The sequence below is a fragment of the Patiria miniata genome, unplaced genomic scaffold (assembly GCF_015706575.1).
Source record: "Patiria miniata isolate m_02_andy unplaced genomic scaffold, ASM1570657v1 HiC_scaffold_1, whole genome shotgun sequence".
Classification (NCBI taxonomy): Eukaryota; Metazoa; Echinodermata; class Asteroidea; order Valvatida; family Asterinidae; genus Patiria; species Patiria miniata.
In genome coordinates this window covers 17,494,740-17,509,455 of record NW_024037047.1, presented here as the reverse complement: position 1 = coordinate 17,509,455, position 14,716 = coordinate 17,494,740, and the positions used below count along the sequence as shown (strand labels likewise).

The 14,716-nt window shown below is 38.8% G+C and overlaps 1 protein-coding gene across 1 annotated transcript in view; it reads right to left on the bottom strand.

The window, feature by feature from the left end:
* Positions 1 to 6,127: 6,127 nt before the first annotated feature.
* LOC119723995 (homeodomain-interacting protein kinase 2-like) overlaps positions 6,128 to 14,716 on the bottom strand; it is a 43,432-nt gene continuing 34,843 nt past the window's right edge. Inside the window, exons 12-15 of the mRNA XM_038194920.1 lie at positions 13,291 to 13,417; positions 11,369 to 11,517; positions 10,286 to 10,597; positions 6,128 to 9,440 (exon numbers count right to left, since the gene is read on the bottom strand). Coding sequence (XP_038050848.1) covers positions 8,204 to 9,440; positions 10,286 to 10,597; positions 11,369 to 11,517; positions 13,291 to 13,417 — 1,825 coding nt within the window. The 3' untranslated portion in view covers positions 6,128 to 8,203. The remainder of the gene's footprint in view (positions 9,441 to 10,285; positions 10,598 to 11,368; positions 11,518 to 13,290; positions 13,418 to 14,716) is intronic.

Here is a 14,716-nt window from a genome sequence, read left to right as displayed (position 1 = left end):
ATCTAATCATTCCAAATCTCTCCTCATCATGTTTCAATTTCATAAAGCTCAGTGCAGAGATCTGACTAAATAATACTGCGCGTGCAGAGCAGACATCAAGCCAGCTACTCCAATAAGCTAAGTCTGGCTGGTTAAACAAAGCTCTAATCAATCCATATTTTGGCAAATGTCTCTGCAATGAATCTTCATGATATTGACTGAAAGACTGTCCTTTAGATACTCAAATTATTATCGATTTTTAGAGCATGAAATCAGAGAATGTTTCCCCCCATTTTTTCGCACGCAAAGATATTGCTTTTTCGCACATGCAAAACATAAACTTGGACAGTCCTCTTTCCATTACAAGTTCACAAATACTGCTGGTATCTGCCCCAAAGATTACAGCTTGTCATAGCAAAATATGATGACGTAAATGCCCATAGCACAATGTGAACATTTTCAGTGAATCGCTGACCCCAATCTAATCTGACGGAATATCTCTGGACTTCAACTTCTCTGTGCAGTTAACACACATGGTTTTAAATAACTGAACATAAAACGCTTGATAAATCATTCATGGTTTGTGTCACCATGTAGCATTGGGAAAAAACCAGCAAACTTGCTCACATTAATCGTTCAACATTGATCACTGTAGCAACAGTGACCATAGCAACAACTCATTTCGTTCACAATAAACAATGTCATATGGCAGGAAATGTTGAGAACTAAAATTAGCAAAACTATAATCTATCATTCTATTACATATTGCACGCACACCAAAATATTACAACCAAATCTAAACAAACTGCTAACATAACTGATTACTGTTAGGCAAATCCAAAGCAAACAAAATCAAGAAGATACAAAAAATGAAAACAAAAAGACCATTTGACGACATGTCAGCAATGGACCGATCCAGTAAGCTCCGCCCAGTGCGCACGTGGGCAAATTAACACGTGCTCCTCTCCAATGCCACGCTGCATTTTCATTCCGCGCGCATCATACGCGCGTGAACGCATGTCGGACTTTAGTGCACGCACGTCGGACTTAAATCACGGCTGTGATTGGTCAGAACACCATGGGGCGGTGCTTACTGGATCGGTCCATTAACATTGTTCATATTTTAAGATCAGTCAAGTCTAGCGGACTGGACAATTTCTGGATGGTAATAGTTTCATTGTTCTTGGCTGTTTAATTCATTCTATAACAATCAGCTTATAGGTACTGAGCCCTTTTGTTGTGCTGAATAATTCCAAGTAATAACTCATGCATTAATACAATTATGAAACATTCATGAAGTTATTCAAAACTTGAATGCTATGCATAGCGCCCCCAGCACAATCTGACATGGTCTACAATCTGATGTGTATTCAAACTAAACTGTCTGTGTTTTTGGTGTACAATTAAATCTACTATATTTCAGGTTCATTGTCATGGAAGAGAATTAACTGACCACAATCAAGAAAAAACACGCAACTATTAAATGGTTAAAACATTGCAGTTAAAAAAATCAAAAATCAAATCCAAAAATCCATATACATGTAAAAGCAAAACCAAAAAAAAGCATAAAACTGCATGATATAACTTATACTAACTCTATGATCAATCGGCAATTACAACTATGAAACAGAACCAGCACTTTGGAATTATCTTGGATGGAATGTCTTCTATCTTCCTAAGGCTTGTCATTTCACATATTGAAAAAGTCATTTGGTACATGTAGTGAAGAAATAATCTGTCAATCCAAAAGTCTTTCGTATTGGCTCAATCACACGACATTCTCTTCAACTTCATGTTTCTCATTATGATGACAGGGGAAAAAGCTTAACCCTCTCATAAGCCTTTTCGGAGTTCCGACTGCGCATTCGCAACCTGTGACAACGCGCATTATTTGTCTCAAATGGCCTTTGACAACATCGCGCCACTGACTTTACAAAAAGGCTGTTTGTGCATTGTGGGTACATGTACTGTCAAAGGGCATTTGAGACAAACAATGTGCGTTGTCACAGGTTATGAATGCGCGCAGTTGGAACTCCGAAAAGGCTTATTTGACTATAAAGTGCAATGCCTGTAACTGCCAGTCAGCAATTTCTTAAGTTGAGTTTATTTAGTTTGGACAGATAATTCAAAAGACTGGTTCTGTAATATTTCAAAATTAAATCTAAATAAAACTGCTTTGATAAACTATACTCAAGCCACTAAAAGACTCTGTTATTGTACATTATGTGCAGATACAGCTTTAAAAAAACAAATCAAAATTCATTTATAACCACACACTTGCTAATTATGTTAATAATGTCACAACCAACCAACAGCATCATTAATATCTGTACTGATAAATATTCATAACGTAAACTATGCATAATGCATGAAGCTTAACAACCATACTGCATTAAGAGTTACTACCAACGGTTAATACTGGTGTCAAAATATTGAAAACACAAACTTGCTATTAATGGGTAAATATTGCTCCACAAATCACAACTCTAAACAATAAAAAGGAAGAAAAAAAAATCAAAGAAAATTTGAAACCGACAACCTCACTAAATACCACTTCCAAACAAATTTTCCAAAACAAAAAGTCACATCAAACAATGCCCGATTCTGATCTGATAATTCAAAACCAGACACCCCAAACAAGAAAAATGAACAGCAACTTTATCTGGTAAAAATGTGCTCTGAGGTGTTTGATATTTTTATAAACAATTTTCAAAATTTGGATTTCAAAAAAAGTGGGTAAACATTGTGGAGACTTGCAATTAAAACGCACAAAAATATTCAACCATCCAAACCTCTTCAAATACACAATTAAAGATACTAACACAATACTCAACCAATACAATGGTCCTTTTTGTTCATGAAATAGCGCAATAATAAACACACCGTTAATACTTCAATACATGAAATAGCTGCTGAGTGGCTGAACAAGCCAGCGCTTTCTAAGTACAACTGTTTCTTGTAAACAATGACTAGCCGTGTCAGTAAGCTACAATTCATTTCATCCAATTAGTAAATACCAATCCATTAAATCCATAAATTAAACACATTGTGCAGGAAGGATATATGAATATTATATTAAGTGTTAAACACAATACTTTGGCCTTCAACTATCAGTGGTAACAGTAATCATTTCTATTATATACAAGTATAAGTACACTTCACGGCACAATGTTGACAAAAACGTCCTCGATTATTATTTTCCTTCATTGCATTAGTGAAAGGATTGGATACAAAAGTAAAAGTCAAGAAAAAAGGAACTTGTCTTGAAACCTCTCGCATGAACACGAAATCAATATTTGAATTGACAATGAAATGAATAACTGAAAAGTCCATTGTTTATTTCACGTAGGTGTTGTTTCAATATTGTTTCAAAAATTTCCGAAAAGGTTGCGGACATATAGTGACTGCGATCACATGTAAGAAGGAAAATAATACCAACTAAGGACAGTCCCAGCGGATCTTATATACATTACCATGGCAACTAAGCTAAAACCAGTGATAAATAGAATAGATATACACCAAAATACATAGCAACAAGATTTAATCGGGTAACGGTGGCAACATGAAGACTGAAGAAAGTGGTTCAATGTATAATGTGCATGTTTCTTTATATGTAATAATGTGACACTTTAACAGACTAAACTGTTCTTGTAACCTCATTCACTATTACACTAAATACACAACACATGAAACTGAGCAATATTCTGCATGAAAACTAATACATATCTGTGACCTGTTCTGTCAAAAGCAGACGCTTCTGGGCAGAGGTTGAAATTAAGATAGGGCCAAAAAACGCTGTGGGGGTGATTTTTTTTTCGATTTTCTAATTTTTGCTGATTTGTAATCCTGAACATGTCTAAAATATACTATAAAAGTTTGAAACTCTAATTTGAACTCTAAATATAGTATTTTTGATGATTTGTTGCGGTATATCAGATAAATAAATGTCTGTTTTGTGACGTTCGTGGCCATTTTCTCCGTTTTCTACTTTTCGACACAATGAACTTCAAAATAGCATAACTTTGCCCAGGAATGACCGGTTTAAAAAAATAAACCACCTATTAAAAGGGAAATGTACATATTTTAACAATATGCAAAAATCTCATTTTCGACCATATGCACAGAAAAGTCTGATGTTGACAGAACAGGTCACAATTCTGAGCAGTAAAGCGTCTAAACTGAACACAACTAGATTATAGCCAATCTACGTACCACCAAAGTCAACTGATATAGAACAGCATGGAATGAAGGATACTTATTCACACAACGATAACACAACTTGCAAGTCGCATATTATTACTTTTGATTGCATCCAATGATACTCAACAATTAAACAAACTACCCTGATGTCTCGTTACATTAGGCTGCATTACAGAAATCAGCTTATTATCATCTAGCCAAATCTGACAGATCTTCAGTTCTAAGTTCAGAAACACGGAAAGGCAAATCCAAACTGCACCCTTTTCATGTCAAAACTGAAGCTAAAAAAAAAAAATAGGAATTGACAAACAAAAGGTCTGGTGGAACAGGAGTTAGAAAGCTACATGACCAGCCCAATATCATAGAGCTGCTTAAGCACAAAATTTTGCTTAAGCACGAAAAAACGGTGCTTAGTAAAATTAGGTTACCGGCCAAAACTCCATGCGATGTACATTGCTTGTGACTGGTATTTAGTGGTTGTTTACTTAGCATAACAATTGCATGGAGTTTTGGCCGATAACCTGATTTTATTAAGCAAGACGTTTTTGTGCTTAAGCAAATTTTGTGCTTAAGCAGCTCTATGAAATTGGCCCATCATATGGTACTTCAGGGGTTGTGTACAAAGTCTATGGAGAGTCAAAAAAATTTTTTTTAAGTATTTCCAAAGAAAATTGGAAATGTTTCTCAGTCCCAGATTCATGTCTTATCATCTTTTTTGCAATGACTGACCTTCGTTGAGATGATATATGAAGAAAAAAGCAGTGTCAGGTTGCAACATTCTTTCCCAAGGAATTGACATATAGTACAACCGGTAGTAGCCAAAAGAGTGATGATTTTAAATTGAGTTAGAGAGTAAAGCTATAAATAAACAAAAAAACAGAAGGCAAAAAAAACTCTACCGTAATAATTTCAATAAAGTAAAGAAATACTTGGTGAAATTACTTGCCTCTGTAGCAGCAAGTTATCTCATCATAGAAATAATTTCTGTCTGATGTGTTCATTGATCTTTAAATTTAACTGACAAAGTTGCTAAGAAGGTGGCTGAAGAGAAGAATTCTTTTCAGTGCAATTGATTGCAGATGGCAAGACTTAGGACCAAACTTGAGGAGAAAAGGAACAATAATGTTTATGAAGGGAATAACCAGAGAGTTAAACTGAGAAAGAACTGAAGATCTATCAGACGACATACTCAACAAGATTTGATCACTTTAAAAAATCACATTTCATCTAAAATCTATAAAATACTAAGGATAAAATATTCATTACAGCAAGAAGCACCATACACCTTATATGAACTGTGCAGACTTTTTAAAAAACTTCATCTACAAAGTTAGTATTTATAGGTATTTATAATTCAAGATGTACGTACTGTATATCTGTGATGATATAGTCTATATACATTAGACAGCCCTCTGGTTATCACATCGGACGGCTATAGACTGGGATAGACTTAAGCACCATGGACGCCATTTTGAAATTCAAAATGAGGCTCCTGTAAATTTGGATTTTCTCCGCAAAACATTCAATCCATTTCACTTCAAAAATGGGGTGAGTTCATTTAAGGTGTACTGTCTGCGTAATTATTGCAAGACAACAGGCCTCATTTTGGCAGCAGAATGGTCACCATGGTAACTAAGTTTAATGGACAGCCGGGGAAAGACATTGTGAGAGCAGGGAATCCGAGTTGGTTACTCAAGATGTTACAACATCAAAGTGTCTAGCAAAAATACTTCAAATCTTTTACAAATCAGCAACACAAGTTCATTTTTTTTTTATCCAAACAGACGCTCACACCATAAAGTTAGACACAGCTGACCAACAGCCTTACAGCTGGCGAAGATTTGACAGCTATCACAAGATCAAACAAGTACTAACTGCTAATAATAGTATTGGAAACTTAATCCAAGATTAAACATATGCAAATCTTATGTTTCAATAATCCCCATTCTATTTCAAGTCAAATGACCGTGTTAAGAAATCCACAATGTTTCAGAATTTGCCTTCGGCTTGAAGAAGCTTGCGTTGTTTACATAATATGAAATCTTTCGGTCAACTGTTTGGTGTTTGTACTTCACTGATACTTAGTGAGTAGTGAATGGAAGATCTTTGATACAATAAGACTTGCATTCATGGCACATGGAGAAAAAACAACAACTGCATCTTCAACTAATCTAAACCAATTACTTGCACCAATTCATTAGAGAACAAACCGATAATAAGCAATAATACCATTCAATTCAGCACACGATACAACTGGAAATTTTGTACATTGTAGAACAGTCATTTCACAATAATAACAGCGCAATGAACAATCAAGCAACAGATACACCTCACCATGTCACTGGCATTGCAAGCATACAATCAATTCCGTAGCCATAAAAATAGTCTTCTTTGTTTTCATCTACAAAATGTACAATGATCTAGTTTTTTATCACATTATTATTATTATTATTTCACTTGACCCAATCTCAGCTAGTTTGTGCTTCAACGTTAGCAGTGTATTACAAAGTTAATGCTCAATTTTTTTCTACAAATCTTCTGAATATTTTACAAGGGGACGTTGAAATCACTACTGGTCCCACAACGCCAGTGCACATTATCTGTACAACGCTCCAAAGGATTTCTCTACAAGTCCATTTATACACAGCTGTAGTGGATCGGTTATTACTTTACAAAAAATCCACATGCATTTCACAATCCAGGCCTTCAATATTTAGTTACAAATGGATTACGGGTATCCGACATTAAATAGGTCGACTAAGACAGAGTACATAGGACTTAAGTATTGTAATGCTGTTCAGGATTTGGCATATCAAACCACTAAATCTCAAAGCAACACACCCAAAATTTCATCTAAGTCAAGCTAAAATATTCCTGCAACCTACATGCCCACGATAGAAAACTGAAACTCTTGTGCTATGCATACAATGATAGGCTACCTAGCTACATGCAACGTCACATTGCGCTCCATTAAAATGTGCTCAAGTTAAAACTATAACTTCAAAGTCAATATATTTATATACTGTTTAAATAGGAATATTTAAAAGGGAAACAAAGTCTTCAATGCTAATGTAATTAATATTGTGTTTCGGCAACACTTACATTGAGTCTACAAAAGCTCAGACACTAAACTAAAAAAGACATTATGACAACATCTCCGATACATATCCATACATTAGGATCAAAAGCTAAGATTAAAACACTAGATACATTCCTTATTGTGAAGCATACCATTCTTAAAACATTAAAAGTGGTTATTCCAACATGGGAATTCCCCAATCAAATACATTCTAAACCAAAGCCACACGAACCCAATCATGACTCATCCATCATCTAAAACCCTGCAGCAAAAGCTCACAGCCGGGTCAAAGACGGGTCAAAGGTCATGGAACTGCAGTTCTTTACTTCACGCCGATCAATGCTTGATATTATTAAGAATCAATTCAAACTTTTGAAACACATGCACACAGAGTTTAAAAAATCCAACACACATGCATTTTCCCAAACCACACGTATGGGAAAACTGCGAGGCAAACTCCCTCAACTGAAAATATGACGAAAAGGAAAAATTTGCAGGTAACTGCTTTTGAACAATTTGGATGCCTCTTGAATTTCATGGTGGATCGATCCGGTTTGTTTTTGTCAATGTCATGATCGGATGTTGTGCACTTCATCTAATCATACGTGGGATATATGGTTGTGGTATAAAAACATTGAAGTCATATACCCTGGTATTCCAACAACCTGTTCTCCTGGTATTTCCCTCTACTGTACAGTAAATGCACCTGTTCCCCATCGAGTCATAATTGATTGATTGGTGGTTTCACGGATGGCCAGGAGTACCTTGGCATAAACCAATAACCAAGACTACAGCTACAAATGCATAGCTTGCGTATCACCCGTTATGTCCTTGCTCGGCAATCATAGTGAGCGTTCATTTTCATTTAAACAGCGCCCCCAGTGTTGAAGGTCACTTTTTTGTTCACATGTGGAGTTGAGCGAATTTGTCTCGCAAGGCAACAAGTCAATCGCCTGTAAAGCCTTGGTACAAGTACTGGTAAGGGGGGTGGGTCTTGGTAGGGCTTAGCGGGAAGGTACTGTAGATGTTACCTGATGGTGATCGTAGGTAGACCGGCCTGTTGTACTGTGGGTGGTAATGGGCTGGGGGCGGGGCCATACCAGGATGGTAGGCGGTAGAGGCTGAAGGTGAATGCAACACAGCTGGGGGAGGCAGGTGAGTCGGTAGAGAAGATTTGTAATGAATATGAGCACCTTGAGGGGGTAGGGTGGTAGTTAAGGGAGAGTTAATGCCAGGTGTGGATCCATAGGAATAGATGTACTGGCCGTTAGATTGACCAGGTACCACAGTATGCGACTGACTGGTCTTGGGTTTATGGATAGGACTACTGTGCTGCTGATAATACGGGGGTAGTGTTACAGTGGGGGATGTATAGACTGGTACACCACGGTGGCGATCAGGTCTATCATGCTGTGACCTCTGAACTTGTGAGGTCACTGGGTCAGCCCTGGTTGACCGTTGGCTTCTTGACGACTGCTGTTGCGATGATATGGTCAAGGTACTTGGGCGCTGTCGGTGATGTGTTGGGTTTGGTTGTAACGCTGGTAGCGTGGTCACTGTGGTATCCTTACTGGAACTCTTTTGGGGTTGTGGTTTGGGGGCGGAGTCGACTTCAAGGGGTGGGAGATTGACAAATGCTATTGCCGAGTCCGAGCAGTGATGGGCGGGTCTCTCTTTCTTCAACGCCAAGACCAGATCTCGACCTTGAGACTTCCTCAGTGGATGCAGGATCTCCTCCTGCGTGTCGCTATGGACTTCTTCTTTGACTCTTTCCTGAAAACTTAAATGGCCACTTTGTGGTCTACTTACGATGACTTGGGAGTCTCTACGACGAGACTTCCTTGGCTCGTGACCTCGACTACTTCCCATGCCGTCGGCAGCTTCTCCACGATACGAGGTCTTGATGCTGTAGCTGCTCTCCACATTACCATTACTTGCCACTGGTGGACTACCGTCGGGTGTGTCTCGGATGGTGACGCAACTCACCACGTTCTGTCTCTGCAGCTTCTCTAGGTCAATCTTGAGAGGCGACACGCCCAGCGACGAGTCACAGGAAGAAGACGAGGAGGAGTAGGGATGCTGTTGCCGTGGTGACGGTGTAAGGATGCTGTTGGAGCTACTCAAGGAGCAAGAGTGTGTGATGGTGTTATCGTTGCATGCCTTGCACATCTTATCCTCACATCTATGATCAAATAAAGATATTATAAAGGGCCAATGATTAGCGGTGGGATTTAAGTCCCGATTGTTTTTTAATTCGGTTTGAATTCCACCATTTAAAGTATGGTAACATTTAGAATTGTGTAGTCTTTGTGATGTGTTACTATATTGCTAATGTTACGGTTGCTGTAGCTTTGATGAGCCCGATGAACAGTGAACACGGAGAAACAAAGACACACTGGTATGAGCTCAGCCGTATGGAAAGACTATCTTATTTTTAAGAACTCAATTCTACCGGGTCTTGTTTAAATACAGAAGTATAACCTAAGACCATACGGCTGAAACAGCTGATGGGTATGGCTGGGTACCAGAATACAGGATTAGGAGACAGAAGATCGCAGATGAAGACTGGCCAGGGCATAGGGCTGAATCAGCTTATGGCTTTGCCTCTGGTTTCCCAGGGAGAAGAAGGAGAACTCAATGAAAATGGGAAAATGTTTCCGAGGGCTAACTTTGGGTGAAAATAGGAGATGATGTCATATAAGGAAAACTTAATTTATATGACATCATTTCTGAGTAAAGGTAGACTGACCATGGACTGACGTAATGGTCAGTCTGGGGAGTACCCTTATGAGGTCACTTTCCCCTGTTCAAGGGTTAAATCACAGTCATGGTATGCTGTGGGTGTTTCGCTTGGAAAAGAGTGACGTGAAGACCTTGGAGTGTAATGTGGAACACCTGTTGCGAGAGTGGTAGTGTGGGTGATCAGGAAAAGTCTAAATTTCAGTCTTACAGTATCGTCACGAATTGACACATGTCCACATGACATAACTGTGTGTTTCTTTTGGCTGTTGAATTGAGAGGACTCACCCCTTGGCTGGTTTCTCCGTTTCTTCCTCACTATCACTGCTGATTGTGATCACGCTTGGGTTGGGACTCGGTGAGTCTGCTATCACAATGGGCTCCCGCTTGGTTGAATAGGAATCCTCTGCATTTGCACCGGTCAGCCTCTGGGTACTAGACTCTTGTTTAGTACTGCGGTTGTATCTTGTCGTTGGCTGGGTCGAGGCAGCTGGTTGGGTGGGGGGCGGGGGCTGGGTGATAGTTGAAGGCGGGGAGCTACCTCGGACACGTTTGGATTTCTGTGGTGATAAACTGCTGCTGAACGCCGCTGTATGTGTCCTGCAATACAACACAAATAGAGTTGATCATATGAATGGTGTATCATAGAAAGATAAACCTACAATCTTAACCATTCAACATGCCCATGCAATGTTAAACGTTGACTGCTATGCCATCTGCACAGTATAATAAATTAAGTTTCCACAGTATTTATTAAAATTAATCACATCAACTTTGACAACAGGCACAGATTATGCAACCAAAACTAAGAGAAAAGTTAATCTAGAATCTCTGTTGAGTTAAAAACATGCCTGGCGCCTGCACTTGGCGATTAGTTTGCGTACTTCATTCAAAATGACTTTTTCCTGGTCGTTCATTAATGGCTCTTTAACAAAGTCTGCCAGCGGCAGATTACAGCTTGAAATGTGTGGAGAATGACAAGGATCTCGTGATAGTTATCAGTGTTGCAATGAGTAGACCCATGTGTTGCAGTAATAGGTGAGTAATGGGCAGAGACTCCAGGGAAGGCACAGTAACGGGAATGTCTAGGACAGCAGCAGATTACGACCCTCAATACACACTCTGTATGACATCTGACTCATACACCATACGCTCAGCCCGAGCAGCTATATATAGCGACTACTAGTTACTACTAGCTGCACACTACAGGAAGTCTGTAATTCCTGACCTTTGACCTCCAAGTCAATTACAGATGTCCATGATTGGACTGGTTTTCAAGATGTAATAGAGTTGGTTGATCATTTCCTGACAAGCTGCATCTCAAATGAAGTCTTAATCAGTGGAGGTCATGCTTAGTTCTGATGGACTTACTTCTGTCCGCCCTGCTTCCTTGCTAGTCTGGTATGGGAGCTGCGTGCTGCTGCTTGGGGTAGATTGGAACTCCAAGACTGAGGCTGTTGCAATGCATGCTGGGGAGTCAGAGGCATGATGGGATGGTAGTGACTTCCATATTGTGAGCGCTGTCAAAATAACACAACATCATACCAATGCAATCAGAACTAATGCTTTGCCTCAACTTAGCTCATATGAGTGTACTGTGTGTGTTGGGTATTTAAGCTATGACAGCTGGAAGGCACATTGGAAGCTGTCAGGATTTCTAACATTATGACTCACCGACTATAGAATTAAATAATGCTGCTGATGTCGACTGCGTGGTTAAAGAGGTTGTGGAATGCTCGAAGACATTTCTGTCATTTTTTGGGTATATGTAGCCTAAGGTGTGATGAAATAAAAACGACTATTGTTTCTGTCATGAAATGAGTACAAAGGGTAATTTTTAGAGCTATTTTTCAGGTCCTGTTTCGACCCGAACGTGCAATTTGTGTAAAAGTCGTCGTTGCGGGCAGCAAACAAAACACAGTAAATTGTGACGTAATAAACAGGACTCGTTGATGCTACTCTGCATCGGGAGTCCTGTTTATTACGTCACGATTTACTGTGTTTTGTTTGCTGCCCACGACGACGACTTTTACACAAATTGCACGTTCGGGTCGAAACAGGCATGACAGGACTTGAAAAACAGCTCTCAAAAGTACCTTTTGTCCTCATTTTATGACAGAAACAATAGTCGTTTTTATTTCATCACACCTTAGGCTACATATACCCGAAAAATGACGGAAATGTCTTCGAGCATTCCACAACCTCTTTAATAATAATTTATACACATATTGCGCAAATTCCATCTGAATATGATCAAATGCGCATTATTATCCCTGTTCATCAGGAATGATGCCATTTTTCTGCAGCAGCTTGAGATCAGCGCAATTTGGTGTCTACCCTCACAGGTACCCATTTATACTCCTGGGTGGAGAGAGGCAAATGTAGTAAAGTGCCTTCCCCAAGAACACAAGCAGCATGTTCCCCGTCAGGGTTCAAATATATGTACCAAGGCACATGAGTCAAACACCATGACCATTGGACCACAGTGCCCCACAAATAAACACAAATTTTCTAAATATCACAATAACTCTAGCTTCTTTTTAGATATATGAATGCAAATTTCAAATCTCCATTAGGATTTTCTAATATGGATTCATCCCTTTTCGCGACTTTTTTGCTGATACAAACTTGTTTCTCAAAGGAGCCATACCCTTTCTACGTATCTACAATGTTGTTGGAAACAAATAAAAGACAATATGCAAGGCGTTCTGTCAAAATGACACGGACCTGGGCATGGGCCTTAGTGGAGAAAAATACAAAAAAGCAAATGGCGGTAATTTTTTTTTCTGATTTTCAGATTTATTGATATTTGTGGAATAAAGGTGTTTTTAAGAAGAAAAAAAATTGGCATCGTTCATTTTCACAAATATACAAAACTGGAAACTTTAAAGGCCTTTTTTCCGAGTATTTTATTTTGTTGACATGTTGATAAATACAAACTTTTAACAGCCATAACTTGTCAACAAACAGCCTGATTGAAGTGCAACAAACAGTGTTGTAAGGAGAATTGTATTCTCTTTCCTAATACCCGCAAACTCTCATTTCGACCTCAGCCCAGTTCTGTCTCATTTTACCAGAACGCCTCACGTACATGGACAAAATGTGCAAAATACATTGCGCAAGTATGAATTTAAAAAAAACAAAAGGAGTCAGGCAGGAAAAAGAAATCAGTCGGGGATGAGAAAACTTCTTTTTTTTTTCATTTGGCCAAATAAAATCATAAACGTATAACCATAAAATTTCTACCCCTGACCATAAAATGTCTAGCGCCGACCATGAATTTCAATGCTCACCTCAACTACATGATCATAAATTCCTTCCACATCCATATGAAACATAGCTGGGCTTTGCTCCGCAGAGATGAATGCAGGGTCGTCAGATGGTCGCCATGACATCGTTGCAGTGGGCACATACTGCCGTCTAGAAGAAACAAATAAAACCATGAACCTCAAAACCATGAACCTCAAAACCATGAACCTCACAACCGTGAACCTCAAAAGTATGAACCTCACAACCATGGACCTCAAAACCATGAACCTCACAACCATGGACCTCACAACCATGGACCTCACAACCATGAACCTCACAACCATGAAACTCAAAACCATGAACCTCACAACCATGAACCTCAAAAGTATGAACCTCACAACCATGAACCTCAAAAGTATGAAGCTCACAACCATGAACCTCAAAAGTATGAAGCTCATTTGTATTCAGGTGAAGAGAACGTGAGCAGAAAGTGACACATGGGATATATGATCAGTAACTGATCAGGCACAAATAACACTATGTGATGAATGTTGGTTTACAAAACAGGGTGAGTAAAAAAAAACGAAACCAAAATGTTGGGACCATTGTTTTAGTGAAGTTCCGCATGTAGCACTTTCAAAATCTAGGATATGAAAGCCCAATTCATAAGCTTTCTTTTAGTACAAGAATGATTTAAATCACTCATGTTTTTTTCAAGTTACGGAATTTTAAACACCACAAAAAGGCAAGTGTTCTGTCAGCAAAAAAAAAATCACACAATGAAGTGTGAGAATTGTGTTCGTTTTGCTGAAAGAACGCAGGCCTTTTTTGGGATCCGGGGACAGAACTTAAAATAAGGTGGCTGTGTTTAAAATTCCGTAACTTGAAAAGTACATGAGTGATTTGAATGATTCTTGTACTAAAAGAAAGCTTATGAATTGGGCTTTCATATCCTAGATTTTGAAAGTGCTACATGCAGAACTTCACTAGAACAAGAGTCCCGACATTTGTATTTCGCTTTTTTTTTTTACACACCCTGTACAGCGTTCATTTGGGTACAATGTGATCAACTCCAGCTAAGAGAAACGTGGGCCACCGCTGTTTCACATCAGCAGGTTAGTTTCCCTTTAACGTACAGGTTATGACAACATCAAAGGTGGCGGTAAAGTCAGGTAAAAAGGAAGGCACACATTTCCTTTCAACTTCCAACCTGATTCTAACCAGAGATTGAAAGACCATTTTCCAAACGTTTCCTCAATAATCAACAGCCATATGATTCTGATTTCAGATTTCGTGAAGTGATTGTGCAAGATTCATGTTGGTAGCAGTGTAAGGATTAACATTAAACAATGACCATTCCTTCAAGGAACGAGAGATTGGTCTGATACACTTAAGTGGAAATAATTAGTCGTGTCTGTGCGACAAGGTTGTATCTCCTAAAATGGCGTGTTACGTCATGTACGTGAAACG